Source organism: Mercenaria mercenaria, chromosome 15 (assembly GCF_021730395.1).
Source record: "Mercenaria mercenaria strain notata chromosome 15, MADL_Memer_1, whole genome shotgun sequence".
Classification (NCBI taxonomy): domain Eukaryota; kingdom Metazoa; phylum Mollusca; class Bivalvia; order Venerida; family Veneridae; genus Mercenaria; species Mercenaria mercenaria.
This window is the reverse complement of record NC_069375.1, coordinates 34,641,587-34,664,889: the sequence shown is the minus strand read 5'-3', so window position 1 is coordinate 34,664,889 and position 23,303 is coordinate 34,641,587. Positions and strand designations below refer to the sequence as shown.

The following is a 23,303-nucleotide window of genomic DNA, read 5'->3' as shown; positions in this document are numbered from 1 at the left end:
AAAAGCAAACCCGCTAAAAAGGCAACTTTGGCATCTTGCACATGAATTTGAAGAAGGAAAGTCAGAGACAGTGGCAATATTTCGAGAGAATATTATTTTGCTTTTCTAGTTGAGTGGTTTTTGTGGGCTTGTCATCTGATTATTGTTGAAACGCCAACAATAAAGAGGTTATTAATAAGATCATTAAATGTGTGCATTATTGTAATAAATCCCAATATAAATGCATTTTCTACAGAAAATCTATAAAAATCTGCCGCAACATGAGAAAACCAACATAGTGACTTTGCGACCTGCATGGTTCTAGACCAGCCTGTGCATCCGCAGTCTGGTTTTTTAAACCTGTTGCAATTAGAGAAACCGTTTTGTTTTTTTTTTTCTTTGGTTTTGGGGATATTTTATTCCTGTAATACATATCAATTTACATACAAGCTTTACGAAGACTACATTAACATATTAAGACATGAAACTACTTTTACAATATTTCCATATCACTAAAAGCCACTATGTTGGTTTTCTCAAGGTGCGGCTCAAATTAATAGTTTGAGTGGCACGCTACATGTGAATGTACATTGGTTATATATGGCAATAATAGGTTTTGTGAATGCCTTGTGTATGCATTTAGTTAAAATGGCATTATTCTCATATTTGACACAATATGCGTAAGATTATTGTGAAATATTTAACAAAATACTGTAAAATCATTTAATTTTGTGGGCATGAAATTTCGTGGTTCTGGTCAAAACAGCAATTTTGTGGGATATTTTTAGCTCACCTGTCACGAAGTGACAAGGTGAGCTATTGTGACCCCTTGATGTCCGTCGTCCGTAGTGCGTCGTCGTCAGTCATCTGTCATGCGTCGTGTGTCCGTCAACAATTTCTAAAAAAATCTTCTTGAAAACCATTGGGCATAATTACACCAAACTTCACAGGAATGATCCTTGGGTGGCCCCCTTTCAAAATATTTCAAAGACTTGAATTCCATGCAGAACTGTGGTTGCCATGGCAACTGAAAGGAAAAACTTTCACATGGTTTATATAGACTTATATAGGGAAAACTTTGAAAATCTTCTTGTATAAAACCACATGGCCTAGGGCTTTGATATTTGGTGTGTAGCATCATCTAGTGGTCCTCTACCAAGATTTTTCAAATTATCCCCCTAGGATCAAATATGGCCCCTCCCCGGGGGTCACATGGTTTATATAGACTTATATAGGGAAAACTTTGAAAATCTTCTTGTCCAAAACCACATGGCCTAGGGCTTTGATATCTGGTGTGTAGCATCATCTAGTGGCCCTCTACCAAAATTGTTAAAATTATCCTCCTAGGGTCAAATATGGCCCCCCCCCCGGGGGTCACATGGTTTATATAGACTTATATAGGGAAAACTTTGAAAATCTTCTTGTATAAAACCACACGGCCTAGGGCTTTGATATTTGGTGTGTAGCATCATCTAGCGGTCCTCTACCAAGATTTTTCAAATTATCCCCCTAGGATCAAATATGGCCCCGCCCCGGGGTCACATGGTTTATATAGACTTATATAGGGAAAACTTTGAAAATCTTCTTGTACAAAACCACATGGCCTAGGGCTTTGATATTTGGTATGTAGCATCATCTAGCGGTCCTCTACCAAGATTTTACAAATTATCCCCCTAGGTTCAAATATGGCCCCGCCCCTGGGGTCCCAAGTTTTACATAGACTTATATAGGTGAAAAAAGTTTAAAAATCTTCTTGTCTGAAACCACAACACTTAGACCTTTGATATTTTGTTTGTAGCATTGTCTTATGGTCCTCAACCAAAATTGTTCAAATTGTATCCCTTGGATGAAAAGAGGCCCTGCCCTGGGGGTCCCAAGTTTTATATAGACTTATATAGGAAAAAGCTTTAAAAATCTTCTTGTCTGAAACCATACGACCTAGGCTTTTGATATTTGGTAGGATGCATTGTCTAGTAGTCCTCTACCAAAATTGTTAAAATATGTCCCTGGGGTTAAAAGAGGCCCTGCCCTGGGGTCACTTAGTTATTATGTGAGTTATATAGGAAAAATACTTAAAAATCATTTGATCCTATTTTCAAGACTGTTTAATTATAATTACCTGGTGATGTCACTTGACTGTGACCTTGACCTACTGACCTACTTCCTTGTTTTTTAAGATACAGCCTTGAAATTTTGATGACATACACAGTTTTGCACACAAATTGTAAAACTGAATTTCATTGACCATGAATGTGACCTACTGACTTTCTTAATATTTTATCATCAGTTTGACATTTGAAACATGTAGCTCATATTACTCAGGTGAGCGATCCAGGGTCATCATGACCCTCTTGTTTGTTTTGTTTTGGGTTTAACACCATTTTTCATCAGTATTTCAGTCATGGAATGGCGGGCAGTGAACCTAACCAGTGTTCCTGGATTCTGTACCAGTACAAACCTGTTCTCTGCAGGTAACTGCCAACTTCCCCACATGAATTATCACTGGTGGAGGACGAATGATTTCAGACACAATGTCTTTAATCAAATTGTTAGGGAGAACATATGCCCCGCCCAGGGATCGAACTCACGACCCCGCAATCCGTAGACCAACACTCCCTACTGATATGGATTTGTTGATTTCAATTTTTGTACCCCCTGACAACAAAGTTGTAAGTGGGGGTATACTGGTTTCAAGTTGTCTGTCTGTCCATAGACGCAATCTTGTGCGCATCATCCCTCCTTATCCCCTTGACAGAATTTAATGAAACTTCACACAAGTGATCAGTACCAACAGTAGTTGTGCATGGGGCATGTTAGGTTCTTTTAGAAAAAAATTTTGCAGAGTTATGGGACTTTGTTTTTTTGTTACTATACTATATACATAGACACATTCTTGTGCGCACCATCTCTCCTCATCCCCTTGACACAATTGAATGAAACTTCACACAAGTGATCAGTACCAACAGTAGTTATGCATTGGGCATGTTAGGTTCTTTCAGAAAAAAAATTTGCAGAGTTATGGGACTTTGTTTTTTTGTTACTATACTATATACATAGACACAATCTTGTGTGCACCATCTCTCCTCATCCCCTTGACACAATTTAATGAAACTTCACACAAGTGATCAGTAACAACAGTAGTTGTACATGGGGCATGTTAGGTTCTTTCAGAAAAAAAATTTGCAGAGTTATGAGACTTTGTTTTTTTGTTACTATACTATAAACATAGACACAATTTTGTGCGCACCATCTCTCCTCATCCCCTTGACACAATTTAATGAAACTTCACACAAGTGATCAGTAACAACAGTAGTTGTGCATGGGGCATGTTAGGTTCTTTTAGAAAAAAATTTTGCAGAGTTATGGGACTTTGTTTTTTTGTTACTATACTATATACATAGACACAATCTTGTGCGCACCATCTCTCCTCATCCCCTTGACACAGTTTAATGAAACTTCACACAAGTGATCAGTAACAACAGTAGTTGTGCATGGGGCATGTTAGGTTCTTTCAGAAAAAATGTTTGCAGAGTTATGGGACTTTGTTTTTTTGTTACTATACTATATACATAGACACAATTTTGTGCGCACCATCTCTCCTCATCCCCTTGACACAATTTAATGAAACTTCACACAAGTGATCAGTAACAACAGTAGTTGTGCATGGGGCATGTTAGGTTCTTTCAGCGACAAAAATTGCAGAGTCTTGGACTTTGTTTCTTGTTAACATATTATGTACATACAGTCTGTATATGCAATCTTGTGCGTGCCTAATCTACCAAACCCTTGCACACAATTTAATGAAACTTCACACAAGTGATCAGTACCAGCCCTAGTTGTGCATGGTGCATGTTACATTCTTTTAGATAAATATTCTGCATAGTTATGGGACTTTGTTTTTTGTTACTATACTGTATACATACAGTCAATATACATATATTACAGTCCACATAATTATGCAGTCTTGTGTGCGTCAAATTGCAATGTACTGTGTCAGTGCATGCGGGGGATACATTCATCACCTTTATTGATAGCTCTAGTTGAACATAAAATGATTGACTTAACCACAAAATCCACGAAAATTACTCCCCCACAAATATTAAATGATTTCACAGTATTTATTGCTTACCCATACAAGTGTTTTGCGAACCAGCATGATAATGTAGAATTTTTTTCATGTGAAGAACCCGTCCAGCTGGCTTATAGAACATCCTTAGTTCTACCTATGTGCTCGCCTTTGCTTGAAAAAAAATACCACGTAGAATAGTCTTTATGCATGAAATCTCAAGGCATTAGTTATATCAAGAGATCAGTTCTCTTCTTTAGTTTGGTACTTTGATGAGATAAATTTTCACCAAAACAAATAAAAAATCACAATACATGAGAAGTCATTGGTCATATTCAGCTGATTAGTGTAGGAAAGTTGTCATTTACGTCCTGTAGTCTGTCAATCAATCAATTAGTCCTTATTATGCTGGACAGGATTTATTCTGCCTTTGCGACCAGTGTAGATCTTGATCAGCCTGCACATCTGTGCAGTCTGATCAAGATCTGCACTGTTCGCCATTCAGTCAGTATCTTTTTGGCAAGCACCCCTTTTACAGTTAATGGTACTACCCAAATTGAAGGATGGACATGTTCATTATAGAAATTCAGGTGGGTAAGGGTTAGCTTTATGTGATGCACAACACTGAAGTTTTGCAAGTTTCATAGTTAGGATAGGACAACAATTACTGCCCTGTAGTTTCTTCTGATATTTCTTATTTCAGTTTCTTTGGTTATGCTTCTCCTTGTATTTAAGGACGTATGCTAGAATTCGGGTTGAAATTTTTCCCAGTAACAGATTTTCTTCAAACTTTGGATATTGAATTACAGTCATCTAAGAAACAAAAATATGCAATAAAAATCATAGGTCACAGGTATTGGAAAAGAGATCTGCCCTTGAAAACAGCATTTTCCCCAAAAATGCCGTTCTCAAGGGCAGATAACTCTTTTTCAGTACTGGTGACCTATGATGTTTTATTGCATATTTTGTTTCTTAGATGATTGTCCTTCAATATCATAAGTTTGATGAAATTCTATTTTTGGGAAAAATTTCGCCCATCTCATATACAGGGAATTCTAGCATACGCCTTTAAATTATGCAATTATTGATTGTATTAAAGCACTTCTTTGTATTTCTACAATGTTCTTTGAACCTTTCTGCAGAAATATGGGTCACTAAACAAACAGTTTAATACTTTATAGCCATTCATCAAATATTAAAGCTTCAATGTATTTAGTCTCCTTTACTGATTCCCAGGTCAACACTTTGTGTCAGTATATAAAAAAATGTTTTATTTTGTAAATTATTAAAAACAGTATTTCCCATGGCAGACTTTAAGTATTACAGAGAAAGATGTTTGATGGTTTGATGGATCACAAAAAAAAATAAAGGAAAATATTTCCCATTCTGTTTATCACTTAATATGATATCAAACCAATATCAAAAACGGCATCATCAAGTCTTCATTAGAAAAAAAGTTAACAGTAAATCTGTAAAAAGTGATGCTCAGTGGAATAGTGATGCTGCATTTTCTGTAAAAGACTATTTATTTCATTTCAGGGATCACATTATCTGGGTGGACAGACACAATGTTTTGCTGTTTGTACAGGTCACAGTGGCTGTTATCAGTCTTTCAGAGACTATTCTTGTACAGTATCTTAGCTACAAGGTATGAATTGATACAGAATGTTAGTATCTATTGCCACAGTATCTTAGCAACTAGGTATGAAGGTATTAAATGCACCCGCTACTATTTTCTATATAAAATTAACAACTTATAACATATTTTTATCAAGACTTCTAGCCTTTCACTTCCTGCGAGACTACCCTTGTCTTGAAGGTCTGTCTTTAGGCAATCAAAATATACCCAAAAAATATGGGGTTGACCATAATGCAGTGAAACCATGGTCACGTGACTGAGACACGTGATGGAAACGCTAATATTGCGTAGGTAGACATCAGGAAATACCTACTTTCACTTTCATTTTACAAGGCAGCTTCAAATCAACTTTTGAAGCATATAACGTAGCTTAAAATCATCTGCGGACATTCCTTTTTACAATCAAGCATCAATAAAGCTTATATCTGGCATGAAAAGGGCCTTTACTAGGCGGGAAAATTGCACTATATATTGATATGGACTACATTCGAGTGGACCACGGAGGCATATCCGGCCAATTGCCCCCTTCATGCCTATAAGAAATACCAAAGTTTTCAAAATCGTTCTGTTGCAGTCAATTACTGTACGTAAGTCAATTGTCAACAATTTTGCCAACTTTCAGTTTGAAAGAATGGCTACTGTCGGAATTATGCCACATTCAGACAGACAGTCCACACCTGCAAAAAACGTGTCAGGGGCATAGATAATGCCAACTTTTCATTAAATATAGTATCATACGGCCTTACTTTTCTTATTTCTATAATTTGTTTGCAAGAAACAGCTAGAAGTACAAGAAAAAAAATCGATTTCTGTCATTCTTACCTAAAATGGTGTCGCTGATGCAAAACAGAGATGTGGGGAATCACCTTAAAAACAGAATTTTGCCTACTTTCCGAAAAAATCTCAAATTCGCCCAAAATATGCAAATGATATGCCATGTTTGTCTTAACCCTTTACTCCATAGATACGCATTTTAACGCATCTATGCATTACTCCATAGATACGCATTTTAACGCATCTATGCATTACTCCATAGATACTCCTTTTATCGCATTCTACTACACTGATAGTTTAAATGCAAAATACCAATAAAATATATTGGCAATGAAGCCCACAAAAGCATATTTGTGAAGTTTAAACTGTTAATAAAAGATCAGTTTCAGAAAATCTTGTGGTTATAATTGTAATTTATTGATAATTATCACTTTTAATTCAGGTGGCATTTTCTGAAAATCACACTGGCTTTATATATATTAGGACAGCTATTGATGGATGGAAAAGTACATAGGTGACCCAAAAACAAGTTATATATTGCATTCTATCATTCAACTATGGCAAATTATGTAAAAATGAGACATAAGATTGGTGTAATAAAAGGTGTGGTTACCATAACAACCATTAAAATCCATAGATCACTTGTCAACATATGGAATTTATGCTAATTGACCTAGGCCCCTTGGAAGTGTGTTTATTGTGCACAGCTGTCAAAACAAAGCAATTAGGGTGTTGTTTGCATCATTATTTATGATGTGGATCAACAAATTTTATAGAAAGTGTCTTTGATCAGTGCTTCTTATCAAAACATTATGTAATTAATTAATTTTATGATCTATGAAGTTCTGTAAGTTTGGTAGGGGTGTAAATTTTAATGATTATAATTAAATGGGTTTGCTTATTTTGAAAATCACTTAATACAGACCTTTCTAGTCTTTCATTTACCTTCAATTAATAAAATTGTGCATTTGTAACAGTAAAAATATTTCTTTTCTGTTGTATCACATGCATAAAACAGCTAAATTATAATAATATTCTAAAGTCTTAGGTTTGTAGCTTTCTATTGTGAAAAATATTTATCACAAAATTATGAAAAATATACCATCAGAAAGGAAATTTAATTCTAAAAATAAATTATGTTGGACACTAAATGGTTAAAACAAGTATTCATAAACTAATTTTGATCTGAGTAACACAGGTATAAATTTTGCATTTTTCTCCAATAACCTGTATGGAGATAGTGTACAGAAAATGCTACTGAGTGTATTGGGTATCAATAATCAATACTATTGTATCTGTATGGAGTAAAGGGTTAAAATGGTGCTTATTGCTCAATTCTAACCAGAAAGTACCAGTTTTACATCGGTTCAAGCAATTTTCACGAAGTGCGAATTTTTCATTTTAGGTATGAAGGTATTAAATGCACCCGCTACTATTTTCTTTATAAAATTAACAACTTATAACATATTTTTATCAAGACTTCTAGCCTTTCACTTTCTGCGAGACTACCCTTGTCTTGAAGGTCTGTCTTTAGGCAATCAAAATATACCCAAAAAATATGGGGTCGGCCATAATGCAGTGAAACCATGGTCACGTGACTGAGTCACGTGATGGAAACGCTAATATTGCGTAGGTAGACATCAGGAAATACCTACTTTCACTTTCATTTTACAAGGCAGCTTCAAATCAACTTTTGAAGCATATAACGTAGCTTAAAATCATCTGCGGACATTCCTTTTTACAATCAAGCATCAATAAAGCTTATATCTGGCATGAAAAGGGCCTTTACTAGGCGGGAAAATTGCACTATATATTGATATGGACTACATTCGAGTGGACCACGGAGGCATATCCGGCCAATTGCCCCCTTCATGCCTATAAGAAATACCAAAGTTTTCAAAATCGTTCTGTTGCAGTCAATTACTGTACGTAAGTCAATTGTCAACAATTTTGCCAACTTTCAGTTTGAAAGAATGGCTACTGTCGGAATTATGCCACGTTCAGACAGACAGTCCACACCTGCAAAAAACGTGTCAGGGGCATAGATAATGCCAATTTTTCATTAAATATAGTATCATACGGCCTTACTTTTCTTATTTCTATAATTTGTTTGCAAGAAACAGCTAGAAGTACAAGAAAAAAAATTGATTTCTGTCATTCTTACCTAAAATGGTGTCGCTGATGCAAAACAGAGATGTGGGGAATCACCTTAAAAACAGAATTTTGCCTACTTTCCGAAAAAATCTCAAATTCGCCCAAAATATGCAAATGATATGCCATGTTTGTCTTAAAATGGTGCTTATTGCTCAATTCTAACCAGAAAGTACCAGTTTTACATCGGTTCAAGCAATTTTCACGAAGTGCGAATTTTTCATTTTAGGTATGAAGGTATTAAATGCACCCGCTACTATTTTCTTTATAAAATTAACAACTTATAACATATTTTTATCAAGACTTCTAGCCTTTCACTTTCTGCGAGACTACCCTTGTCTTGAAGGTCTGTCTTTAGGCAATCAAAATATACCCAAAAAATATGGGGTCGACCATAATGCAGTGAAACCATGGTCACGTGACTGAGACACGTGATGGAAACGCTAATATTGCGTAGGTAGACATCAGGAAATACCTACTTTCACTTTCATTTTACAAGGCAGCTTCAAATCAACTTTTGAAGCATATAACGTAGCCTAAAATCATCTGCGGACATTCCTTTTTACAATCAAGCATCAATAAAGCTTATATCTGGCATGAAAAGGGCCTTTACTAGGCGGGAAAATTGCACTATATATTGATATGGACTACATTCGAGTGGACCACGGAGGCATATTCGGCCAATTGCCCCCTTCATGCCACTAGGCATTTTTGCAACAGTATGTTTGCTACAATGTATATATTGCAGCAGTGCATTTATTGCCACCATATCTTAGCTCCAGGGAATGTATTGCTACTGTAACTTGGTTTCAGGGTATATTTACTATTATAGTATCTTAGCTTCAAGGTGTATATTACTACAGCATCATAGCTTCAAGGTGTGTTTTGTTACAGTGTTTGAATTGCTACTAAATCTTAGCTTCAGATAATGTATTTGTACAGTATATTAGCTTCAAGGTGTTGCTACTGAATCTTAGTTTCAAGGTATATATGATATATTGCTACAGTATTTTAGCAGCAAGGTAAGTATTTGAACAGTATCTTAGCATCAAGGTATGTATTTGAACAGTATCTTAGTAGGAAGATATGTTCTGATACAGTATCCTAACTTCGAGGCATGTATTACATTAGCATTCTTCCAACAGGATATATATTGCTACATTATTTCACCCGCCGCTTAGCTCAGTATGTAGAGCATTGGTCTACGGATCACAGGGTAGCGAGTTTGATCCTCGGACGGGGCATATGTTCTCCGTGACTATTTGATAAATGACATTGTGTCTGAAATCATTAGTCCTCCACCTCTGATTCATGTGGGGAAGTTGGCAGTTACTTGTGGAGAACAGGTTGTACTGGTACAGAATCCAGGAACACTGGTTAGGTTAGCTGCTCGCCGTTATATGACTGAAATACTGTTGAAAAACAGCGTTAAACCCAAATCAAACAAACAAACAATTTTAGCATCATGGTATGTATTGGTACAGTATCTTAGCAGCATGGTATGAATTGATACAATATTCTCTGAACAAGATATGTAAAGCTACAGTGTCTCACTAGCATGGTATATGTTGCTACAATATTCTTCAAATAAGCTACAAGCCTAAATATTTTTCTGTCAAGTAATGTATTTTAAGCTCGACTATTCAAAGAATAGGGGAGTATCCTACTTGCCCCAGCGTCAGCGTTAGCGTGAACGTATGCTTGAGCGTAAGCATCACACAAATGTTAAAGTTTGCATACCACCCCAAATATTTTCAAAGTCCATTGAGATATTGCTTTCATATTTTGCATACTTGTTTACCATCATGACCCCATTCTGTAAAAAGGAGGAGGCGTCTTTATCAAGCATTTTGACTGAATTATGGCCCCTTTTCGACTTAGAATAAATGTTAAAGTTTGCGTGCCACCCCAAATATTTTCAAAGTCCATTGAGATATTGCTTTGATATTTTGCATACTTGTTTACCATCATGACCCCAGTCTGTAAAAAGGAGGAGGCAACTCTATCAAGCATTTTGACTGAATTATGGCCCCTTTTCGACTTAGAATGCTTATTGTTATGTTATAGTTTTACTCATAGCTCATACTATCAAGCACTGAGAATAGTCGAGCGCGCTGTCCACTGACAGCTCTTGTTACAGTATCTTAGCAACATGGTATGTATTGTCATTTTATTGTAAGAGGTATGTATTGGTACATTATCTTAGCAGCATTGTATAATTATGTTGTATAATTATGTTGCTGCAATATTCTTCAAACAAGATATGTATAGCAACAGTATCTCAGTTACAATATTCTTCCAACATTATGTGTTGCTACAGTATCTTAGCAACATGGTAATATTGCAGCAATATTCTTCCAACAAGATATCTATTGTTACAGTATCTTAGCAACATGGTAATATTGCAGCAATATTCTTCCAACAAGATATCTATTGTTACAGTATCTTAGCAACATGATAATATTGCAGCAATATTCTTCCAACAAGATATCTATTGTTACAGTATCTTAGCAACATGGTTTATATTGTTGCAGTTATCTTCCAACAAGATAATTATTACTATGAGCAAGAAATTTAAATTTATATTGGTAAAATATTAGATATATCCTTTGTGACATTCAAGTTTTCAGGATAAAACTGTGATAGAAATAAATTCTTGAACTTTACACTGTAATTGTTATATGCGTTTGTTTGATGTTTATGATCATGGTCGTTTTGATTTTACTATTATTTCAGGGTAACATCTTGCAGCAGATACTGTCCGTTGAGTTCATTCTGGAATTATTTCTCACCGTACCATTCATCATTACAGTAAGTTAACATCTCATCAGATCAGGTCTTGGTGTTCCGGCTGTACTTAACTCATTTAACTAAGTTCCACCAGAGTACATAAAGTTCTAACTTGCTTTTTGTGCTGGCCTCATTTTCTCAAGTCTTAACTGATGCAGAAAGAGTTGCAAGTCTAAACCACTGACAATATAAGTTTTGACAGCATATCGCAAGCTCTAACAATAATACCACGGGATTTTTGGTCTTAACTGATGCAGAAAGAGTTGCAAATCTTAAACACTGACAATATAAGTTTTGACAGCATATCGCAAGCTCTAACAATAATACCACGGGATTTTTGGTCTTAACTGATGCAGAAAGAGTTGCAAATCTTAACCACTGACAATATAAGTTTTGACAGCATATCGCAAGCTCTAACAATAATACCACGGGATTTTTGGTCTTAACTGATGCAGAAAGAGTTGCAAATCTTAACCACTGACAATATAAGTTTTGACAGCATATCTCAAGCTGTAACAATAATACCACGGGGTTTTTGGTCTTAACTGACGCAGAAAGAGTTGCAAATCTTAAACACTGACAATGACAGCATATCTCAAGCTCTAACAATAATACCACAGGGGATTTTTGGTCTTAACTGATGCAGAAAGAGTTGCAAATCTTTAACACTGACAATATAAGTTTTGACAGCATATCTCAAGCTCTAACAATAATACCACAGGGGATTTTTGGTCTTAACTGACGCAGAAAGAGTTGCAAATCTTAAACACTGACAATGACAGCATATCTCAAGCTCTAACAATAATACCACAGGGGATTTTTGGTCTTAACTGACGCAGAAAAAGTTGCAAATCTTAAACACTGACAATGACAGCATATCTCAAGCTCTAACAATAATACCACAGGGGATTTTTGGTCTTAACTGATGCAGAAAGAGTTGCAAATCTTAAACACTGACAATGACAGCATATCTCAAGCTCTAACAATAATACCACGGGATTTTTGGTCTTAACTGATGCAGAAAGAGTTGCAAATCTTAAACACTGACAATATAAGTTTTGACAGCATATCTCAAGCTGTAACAATAATACCACAGGGTAGTTTTGGTCTTAACTGATGCAGAAAGAGTTGCAAGTCTTAACCACTGACAATATAAGTTTTGACAGCATATCTCAAGCTCTAACAATAATACCACAGGGGATTTTAGGTCTTAACTGATACAGAAAGAGTTGCAAGTCTTAACCACTGACAATATAAGTTTTGACAGCATATCTCAAGCTCTAACAATAATACCACAGGGGATTTTTGGTCTTAACTGATGCAGAAAGAGTTGCAAGTCTTAACCACTGACAATATAAGTTTTGACAGCATATCTCAAGCTCTAACAATAATACCACAGGGTAGTTTTGGTCTTAACTGACGCAGAAAGAGTTGCAAGTCTTAACCTCTGACAATATAAGTTTTGACAGCATATCTCAAGCTGTAACAATAATACCACAGGGGATTTTTGGTCTTAACTGATGCAGAGAGTTGCAAGTCTTAAACACTGACAATATAAGTTTTGTCAGCATATCTCAAGCTGTAACAATAATACCACAGGGGATTTTTGGTCTTAACTGATGCAGAGAGTTGCAAGTCTTAACCACTGACAATATAAGTTTTGACAGCATATCTCAAGCTGTAACAATAATACCACAGGGTAGTTTTGGTCTTAACTGATGCAGAAAGAATTGCAAGTCTTAACCACTGACAATATAAGTTTTGACAGCATATCTCAAGCTGTAACAATAATACCGCAGGGGATTTTTGGTCAGTCTATTAGAGTAAGTTAGCAGGGGAATATCCAGGATGTTTGTAATTGCACATGTATTCAGCATACCAATAAGGCCAGAGAGTCTAGAACTTGTAAGAAATATCAGTTTTTGCAAACCATTTTTGAATCTTTATCAAAACATTTGAGCATGAGCAAAATGTGTGAGTAAAAAAGATTTCCAGACTTAAAAATAAGAAAAGCATTGATATGGTAAGGGTTTACTAATAACAGTAATATCCTCTTGAATATTTTAAGATTTTGGGTAGTAGTTATTCTGATTGTTTAAGTTTAAGAAAGGATGATACACAAGTGCACACTGGATTTTGCCCAGCTACACTTCTGCTCAGAAAATTAACGTGTCCCCCAGTTAACTATCATGGACAAAACAGGAAAATTATTTGAGCCACACCATGAGAAAACCAATGCAGTGGCTTTGCGACCAGCATGGATCCAGACCAGCCTGCGCATCTGGATCCATGCTGGTTGCAAATGCACTATGTTGGTTTTCTCATGATGCGGCTCATTTGTCCTTGATAGTTAACTGCATATTGGGCTAGTTTTTTTCTAAATGAGCAAACACACTTTGTTTACACAACATGGATTCTAGAACAGAAAATTACAGGATTAATGCCAGAAGTGTTGACAGATACCAGAGACCAGAATGAAATGAAAATAAAAGTAATGAATTGAAAATAACAGGGTAAATGGAGATATTGATATCTGGTACCTTCAGTCATGTTTCTTGTTGTTTTTACCAAATCTGTGAATACAGCAAAAATGGCATCTAAAGCCTTATTGTTAGCTTAACCCTTAGCCTGCTAAATTTCTAGGATGGACTGGTCTTTCATTCAATTTGGGCAATACCATTTATTATTCGAAGGGGTGTTCACTGAAATTTACTGACTGAATAGGGAACAGTGCAGACCATGATCAGACTTAAGGTTAAATGACATAGGAATAACCCCAGTTTGACAGTTTAAATTACATACTGTAAAGTTACTCTCCCACAGTGTGAAATTTTTCAGTATGTTTTTTTTCCAAGTTTCACATAGAATTTAAATACGATGCTGGAAAATGATGAATATGATGTAGGAAGATGATAATGTGAGTAAAAACAAGTGTTAGATATTGGAGAAAAAAGGAAGAAAAATACTAATTTTCTCCTCTGTTTCAGAAGTTTTGCAATAGTTTTCACCCTTCTTCAAAATGTGGTTGATCAATTTATTATGATATCTTGCAAATTTCATATGCCAATAAGTTTCTCCTACTTGTCACGTTCACAGCATTCATACTTTATCAATTTCTGAGAGAAAAAATAGCCTGAAAACAAAAAAATTTAAGATGTGAACCAGTCGCTTTAAGATGAAACTCAGACACTTTTTTCTTTGATATTTTACACAAGTGGCCTCAAGTGAGCTGAGTATCAAGGGACTGTATAACCATTGAAGTAAAGTCTAATTTTCTCTCACTAGCTTTAATGTTGTTTTGTTGAAAAGAGACTAACTTCCCTTTAGAAAGCAACTTTCAATTTGTATATGAGATGAAAATAAGCTCCTTTTTGTTGAGCTGTTATAGAACAGTATGGACTGGCTACCTAACACGTTCGTTTTGTTTCAGATTTTTTGGGCGCCATTACGTCGGCTCTTCATCCCAGTGTTTCTCAACTGCTGGTTGGCGAAACAGTCCATGCAAAACATGTTTGTAAGTACTAGCTTTTCAATACTGTACTTTGATACATGAAAAATAAATCAAATATCTCTTGAACTTCAAATGGGTAGTGTTTCACTTAAAATTGTGCATCATTTTGACTTGAACATCACAAAATTTTGTTTATTAAGACTTGTTAACGTCTTAGTTTTATTGCCTATATGTATTTAAAAGTTAATTGATTCAAAATTGTTTTCACTGTCAGAGGTTGGGAAACATACAGTTTGGCCATGCCTCAATCCTTTGGCTTTGGAATACATGACTGAGATAACAAACTGCTTTCATAAATGATCACTTCGAAATTCAGATGTAAGATTTTGTAATAATTATTCATCAGCACTGTGCTGAAATATGTCGTCTATTTCATACTAGTACTGTTATACGTTTAGCAGTATGAAGTTTTTGAGATAAACTCTGTTGTCTTGTTTGACCAGGAATAAACTCTGTTGTCTTGTTTGACTGGGAATAAACTATGTTGTCTTGTTTGACCGGGAATAAACTATGTTGTCTTGTTTGTCCGGGAATAAACTATGTTGTCTTGTTTGACCGGGAATAATCTATGTTGTCTTGTTTGACCGGGAATAAACTGTGTTGTCTTGTTTGACCGGAAATAAACTGTGTTGTCTTGTTAGACCGGGAATAAACTGTGTTGTCTTGTCTGACCGGGAATGAACTGTTGTCTTGTCTGACCGGGAATGAACTATGTTGTCTTGTCTGACCGGGAATGAACTATGTTGTCTTGTCTGACCGGGAATAAACTATGTTGTCTTGTCTGACCGGGAATAAACTATGTTGTCTTGTTTGACCGGGAATAAACTATGTTGTCTTGTTTGACCGGGAATAAACTATGTTGTCTTGTCTGACCGGGAATAAACTATGTTGTCTTGTTTGACCGGGAATAAACTATGTTTTCTTGTTTGATTGGGAATAAACTATGTTGTCTTGTTTGACCGGGAATAAACTATGTTGTCTTGTTTGACTGGGAATGAACTATGTTGTCTTGTTTGACCGGGAATAAACTGGTGAGAAATTTATCTGCAATAATGAGCGTGGAACCAGACAAATTTTTTTAAAGGTTTAGATGAAGGTCTGCTAAATATTTGTTCCAGTGTAGGTACCCAACATTTTCATACAATAAACTTTAATAAAGCATTGATTGTTCGAGATCACAAGATGAGCAACAAACTTGAGTTATTGAGGGTTTCAAAGGATTGAAACGTGGAAAAATAAGGAAAACAGTCGTAGACGACATACATTGCTCGAGCCAATCCTGAAGCATGAGCATCAATGCACGAGCCAGCATTATGTCACAGTATCGATTTTTATTGCTTTCAGAATGATTTACATCGTGTCATGCAGAAATCTCAGTCAGCCCTTGCTCAACAACTCATGATTTTATGTGCTACTCTTATTTGCCTTGTTTTTATTAGGTAAGTCTATAAATTCCTTAATAACGAAAAAAATGTGTTTGTTACTTTTGTCCAGTTTTGTCCAGACACAATTTCAGACTCGTAACTTTGTCATGGTGGAAATTACAGTGCTATATTTAATGCAGAAATTTCATTTTCACAAATTTCACAGTAAACTCTGAAAAGATCCTTTGGAAGCATAGAATGCAACCAAGCAACATAATAGCAGACTCCGTTTGATTGAGTCTTATGTTTGACTTTTTTCTCATTTTTTTTTCAAATAAGAAATTGTACAATTGTATTGCCTAACATGTTTGTTGAAATGTTTACTACTGTAATTTTGTTAATTTTCATGTAGCTACTGGTAATTTTGTGGCATTTTTCATGGTTAGCGGCGGGCGCCTCATTTGTGGTGTTAAGAATTCTTAAAATGTGAGTGTTTGTGTTTTAGAACATGACCCGATTAATATTCATGAATATTTTATATTTGCGAGTGACATTATTTACGACTAATAGCAAAAATAAAACCATTGTGAAAATTACCCGATATTCAGTACTTTTGAAATAATGTCCAGTTCTTTGGAAACTGAAATTACATATTTTAGAAATATAAAGAAGTAGGGATGCAGGGGTAGTGCACTGAAGTCTGTGTCCAGCTGTCAATGCTTTTTATCCAGATTGGAACAGAATTTTACCACGGTGTCTGCAATGCCTTACCAAGGTGCGAGTACTGGTCAGAAACCTTGGAAACAGCCATCAGTACTTCTCTCAACAATTGATGTAGAATATATAGGTTTAGACTAATATATTCCCTTACTTTTGATTTCAACTTTCAGTGCCTGTGGTATCCAACACCTCCAGCGAGGAGGTAACAGACAGCTGGATCTGTTTGAGGCCATGTATTTCACCATCGTAACATTGTCTACCGTAGGTTACGGAGATATACATCCTGATATATGGCCTAGTCGACTCTGGATGCTATGCATGATTGTAGCTGCCTTGCTTGTCTTGCCCACACAGGTGAGTTATTTTCTGCATGTATATCATAGTATTACCGCCTATCTCGTGTAACAGAGATATTCATCCTGATAGGAATGTAAGGCTTATTCCTCGGCGGACAAGATCCATCCTGCTGATATTGACAAGGGTTGACAGAACCAGCCCGTTGAATTTGTTTTAAAAAAAAAAGACCTTAAAAAATTCGATTATTGAAAAAGTTCATTTGTCTAGAAAGATTTTTAAAAAAGTGGGAAAATGTCACCCTTAAAAAAATTGAGCAGGGGTGTGTTGTTTGATAGGGGTTGTCCATATTTAAGTTGGCAGCCTTAGTACCTTGAACTTTATAGACTAGTGTATTAACCAGTTTCATCTTTGAGAGGAAGTCATTGACTTTTTGCATCCCTGTAATAGCAAATATTCAAATGATTTTCCAAGATGACCAAAATCTGAACTCATTTGTCTGGTAACTGTTACATTAATAAGTTTATATGAAAATACATCTCATAACCAAACATGAATGGTGTGGTAATGACTACGTTAGACGGCCATTCCACTCCTACAGTCTATAGATGTTGTTCAGGTGATGATTTTATAAGATTCATTTGAGTCCACTTGGTATATTCCCAAACGTACAATTATGTAGAGATTTGTCTTGAAATAAAGTGACATTGTGAAAATGTAAGTAGTAAATCTTAAGATAGCAGCTGATACCATTGTTCGGAAAATCCCACCAATTGTGTAGCAGTTGTTAATAAATTGAGACATTTTGTACTGTATAAAAAAGGCATTAATCAGATTATATTATGAATGTATGAATATTGTGTATTATTTGTAACATGAACAGTGTGAGCAGTTAGTTTATATCTGGACAAAGAATTGTCTACATCGACGATCCGGTAATTCCTCGCCAGGGAACCAGACGGTAATTTAGGAACGAATTATCACCATGTTTTATGATACAGTCAAACTTGTTTGTCATTTTGTTGCTACTGTCAAATTTAGGAGTGTTTATACCTTGTACAAAATTCAAGGAGGTTAAGCAATATTGTGTCGATTTCTCATTTTGTGTGTGTCGTGCTATTTTTGTGCCCCCAAAGGGAGGCATATTAGTTTTCAACTGTCCGTCCGTTAGTTCCTTAGTTCGTTCGTTAGTTGTTAGTCACAACGTTAACGTTTTGCATGAAGACACTTTACTCGCGAAACACTGCACCCAGGACCTTCAAACTTCACATGCTGATAGTACTTATTGAGTACACCACCCTTAATGACTTTGGGGTCACCAGGTCAAAGGTCAAGGTCACAGGGGCCAATGTTAACATTTTGCATGAAAGCACTTTATACTCGCGAACCACTGCACCCAGGACCTTCAAACTACACATGCTGATAGTACTTATTGAGTACACCACCCCTACTGACTTTGGGGTCACCAGGTCAAAGGTCAAGGTCACAGGGGCCAACGTTAACTTTTTACATGAAGGCACTTTACTCGTGAACCACTGCACCCAGGACCTTCAAACTTCACTTGCTGATAGTACTTATTGAGTACACCAACCCTACTGACTTTGGGGTCACCAGGTCAAAAGTCAAGGTCACAGGGTCCAACGTTAACTTTTTGCATGAAGGCACTTACTCGCGAACCACTGCACCCAGGACCTTCAAACTTCACATACTGATAGTACTTATTGAGTACACCACTCCTACTAACTTTGGGGTCACCAGGTCAAAGGTCAAGGTCACAGGGGCCAACGTTAACTTTTTGCATGAAGGCACTTTACATGCAAACCACTTTATTCAGGACCTTCAAACTTCACATGCTGATAGTACATACTGAGTACACCACCCTTACTGACTTTGGGGTCACCAGGTCAAAGGTCAAGGTGCTGCGGTGGCATTTGTCACCATTAGTGACAGCTCTTGTTTGCATTTGATTTCCATTTGAGACGAACCTTCAGTAAGGGATGACAGTCCTGTCTCAGTTCGTTAAATATATGTACAAGTCTGTTTCATCTTAGTCACAATTTTACCAATTTTCTTAGGCTACATAAAGATTCTTCAGCATGACTGGTTTCCAACTTACATAAAGTTTAGAATGTATTAAAGCTGGAAACCAAATTGAGTATAATACTTGTAAGCTGGAAACCAGTTTGTGTATAATAATCAGAATAAGTAAAACACTAATAAGCAAGAAACCAGACTGTGTACAATACTTTTTAGTTGGAAACCAGTCATGCTGAGGTAAAATTATGCCTCAGAGAGCTTGAACTAAGTCTGTAATTGGTTGGTTAGATTGATCAACTAATGAATGGCAGGTGGTTTCATTTTGTGATTTAGTTGTCAGCAGCTTAATTGCATTGTCAACTTGGCATGTCAAACTGGTTATATTATTGGACAACATGTTGGATAATATTCAGAGTGGATGACAAGGCAATATTTGAAAATAGTAGTGAAAATAAAACAGTTGCAATGAAAACCGATTATTAAAAGTATGTTAGTGCTCAATGGAAAATGTCAGCATGGGTTTAGTGCAAGTCTCTAGGTAAACATTTGTATGGACAAGATTCACTTTTAAAAGCCTAAAAACTAAAAGCCTCAAAATTGAGTGAAATTCTAAGTTTCCTTTCATCAAGAACTATTTTTGTCGAAGTGCATGCACTACTTTGCAATTCACTTACCACTGAAGAAAATATTCTCAAACAATCAAAAGCATTTTTAACATGACAGGTATGGAAAAACTTCATTTTGTATCCGATATTTTAAACTACACTACAATATAGACACATCTTTCAGCCACAACAAAAGAATCAATATTAATTATGTTAAAGAAGCTGGATCTCTGATTAAGATAATTTTTTTGGTCCCTGACTTTGCTTACCTACTTACTTACTTCCCATATGTCCCAAATACAGCCAAAAATGCCTGTAACACTTTTCTTTAAAATCTGTAATTCCAGTAATGCTCAGGGATTGCTTTGAACAGAATGATAATTTTTTTACAAAAGAATAATTTGTAGAAGATAAATCTCCTGAATCCAAACAATTTTAAGTTATTTTTCCAAATTATGTAGACCAATTAATGCTAAAGTGAAACTTATCCTTAACATTTAAGAAAAAGCTACTGCAAGAAGAAGTCGGTAGTGGCAGCAACAGTAATAGAACACTTAACAGTTTATACACACAAAATGTAGAGTAGAAGGGACTTGATTGCTCTTCTAAAATATTACATTTAAGCTGGTCATAATGTCTTCTTTGATTTTTCTGATGTTAAAAGAAACATTTAATATTGGAAAATGACATTCGAGTTTGACTGTGTTACATGCTGTACTAACATGTAATTTTGTATCTTGGAAACAGGTATGCATGGGGAGGTTGGACCACAACATGAGCATGGCTGACAGTCCCATTTCAAGCATGAACCATTCATATAAAAAATAACTTGTCCTCTTTGTATAGCATTCACTGGTTTTTAAAATTGATATTTTTGCACACATGTAATTTTTTTTATCTCCTTGGATGGCTGTGATATTAGGCAATGTTTGATCTTGTTAAAGCTCACCATACTGAGTTGATTTGGCTTCAAGATAATAAATTTGTGTATGGGAACCAGTCTTGGAATGCAGTCTTGCTATTGGTCAATATCAAAATTGTGATCAGATACAGCCAATCAGATGCTGCAGATTTTTGACTGGTTTTCAAATTAAACTTTGTAACCTTGGACCTTATTAAGATTTCAAATCATAGCGAAAAAGTTGTATGTCTAAGGTATCGTAAAACTGACCCTTATTGCCTATGTCAGTGTCATTCATTTAGTGTTGGTCTGCACAAGGCTATGAGAATAAGCTCCATAGTCATTAGACTTGTCAGACAATTTTGACAGAGGACAGTCAGTCTGAAGTCATACATCCTCCACCTATGCTTTTTGTGAGAATGTTGTTGGATAGTAGTGGAGAAGATGTTATTTCTGGTATGAAATGCACAAGTACTGATTTTGTTGAATGACCTGTCATGTAAAGGAAACTTGTTGAAAATTCACATTGAACTTGTATGAAGCAGTCGGTCTGACGCATTAAACTCTGGTAGTATTTTCTGTCACTGTTTCTAGGCAGTGAGTATGCATAGCATATTTTACTCCCAAAAGAATACTTGTACAGTGTTTTTTAATGGAAACTATATATCAGTCTATCTGCAACATGAACAGATTAATCATATAGTGAGGTATTAATCCCGGGAGATAACTCTTCAGAATGAAGGTAACATTGTTGTCATGAACTGTATACAAATTTAAACATGTGTTTCATGTTTAAGTCGCAGATATTTCTGCTTGTTTTGTTCTTTTGTACTTCTGAAAATTACATGCAGAATGAATTTTATTTGTTATCTGCAGGCAGTTTTATCTTTGCAAATAAATTAAGAGCTTTTAATTTGTAAGGAGTTTTCAAAACACACTTAATAATGCTAAATTATTACTAAATGTATTTATATAAAATTACTATGTGTAGTTGTGAGCTTTTTACTAAAAATTGTCATTTTGTGTGTCTGGCTTCAGGTACTGTAATGCAGCTAGAAAATTATGATATGTATACATATCTAAAATCCAAAATGTCTACTTTATCTGAGTATCCTGTAGTCCAGAATAAACACAGTATTATGTGAATTGTCTTGTGAATGCTATACAAAGGTGACTTTCAGTCTATATAACTTTCTCACAAAAATAATTTTCTCTTTTTCTTTTTTTTTTCAGTAGAACATTTCTCTGTTTCAGTTTGAACTTTTTCTCTGTTTAGGTTTGAAGGTTTTCTCTATTTCATTTTAATTTTTCTCTCTTATTTTAACTCCAACCTTTTCTCTGCTTTATTTCAAGTATTTATCTGTTACAGTTTGAATTTTTCTCTGTTTTAGCTTGAACAGCTGGCTTACACCTGGATGGAGAGACAGAAGCAGGGTGGGACGTACAGTAGTCATAGAGCCCAGACAGAAAAACATGTGGTAGTGTGTACAACTACCTTACAAGCTGATACTATCATGGACTTCCTTAATGAGTTCTACTCACATCCCAAATTACAGGTGATGTATTGCTTTCTATCCACTTTGCCATCCAACTGGCTTACGGAAGGTCGGTGGTTCTACCCAGGTGCCCACTAGTGATGAAATAATGCACGGAGGGGCACCTGGGTCTTCCTCCACCATAAAAAGCTGGAAAGTCGCCATGATGACCTGTAATTGTGTTGGTGCGACTTGAAACACCACAAAATAAATTCTATCCATTTTGTCAGATCAGCTTCATTTAGTATCTGAAAAAAGAACACTTGTTTTTAAACAGTAGATTCTTTATTTGCCAATTTTGCACTTTTAGATGTGTTAAATAGTGCTGATGTTGCACTAGTTTTCTGCTGAAATCTAAGCAGTGCACAGTCTTATGTTACACATTACTAGGGTTGTCCCAGAAAATTGTGAACTTTCTTTATTATTTCAAAAATAAGCTATGCATCAAATAATTATTATGTCTCCCCCAGCCCTGTTCGTCCGTCCATCCGTACGTCACACTTCATTTACGATCAATAACTGGAGAACCATTTGATCTAGAACCTTCAAACTTCATAGGGTTGTAGGGCTGCTGGAGTAGACGATCTCTATTGTTTTTGGGGTCACTCCATCAAAGGTCAAAGTCATGGGGGCCTGAACATGGAAATCCATTTCTGATCAATAACTAGAGAACCACTTGACCCAGAATGTTGAAACTTCATACTAGGATGATTGGTCATGTAGAGTAGATGACCCCTATTGTTTTTGGGGTCATTCCGTTAAAGGTCAATGTCATAGGGGCCTGAACATTGAAAACCATTTCCGATCAATAACTTGAGTACCACTTGACCCAGAATGTTGAAACTTCATAGGATGATTGTACATGCAAAATAGATGACCCCTATTTTGGGGTCACTCTGTTAAAGGTCAAGGTCACAGGGGCCTGAACATTGAAAAC

General features: G+C 35.8%; 1 protein-coding gene across 10 annotated transcripts in view; it reads left to right on the top strand.

Moving 5' to 3' along the window:
* Positions 1–23,303, top strand: part of LOC123550853 (potassium channel subfamily T member 2-like) — a 295,982-nt gene that overhangs the window by 200,199 nt on the left and 72,480 nt on the right. For 8 of the 10 annotated variants that reach the window (XR_008367420.1, XM_053524976.1, XM_053524977.1 and 5 more), the window contains 7 exons: positions 5,585–5,693; positions 9,617–9,631; positions 11,346–11,420; positions 14,830–14,913; positions 16,255–16,349; positions 17,165–17,348; positions 22,223–22,387. Coding sequence is in view for 9 of the 10 variants with exons in the window: in XM_053524976.1 (XP_053380951.1) it covers positions 5,585–5,693; positions 9,617–9,631; positions 11,346–11,420; positions 14,830–14,913; positions 16,255–16,349; positions 17,165–17,348; positions 22,223–22,387 (727 nt within the window). In the remaining variant the exon portion in view is untranslated. The remainder of the gene's footprint in view (positions 1–5,584; positions 5,694–9,616; positions 9,632–11,345; positions 11,421–14,829; positions 14,914–16,254; positions 16,350–17,164; positions 17,349–22,222; positions 22,388–23,303) is intronic. The other 2 variants (XM_053524982.1, XM_053524974.1) reach the window with 1 other exon arrangement.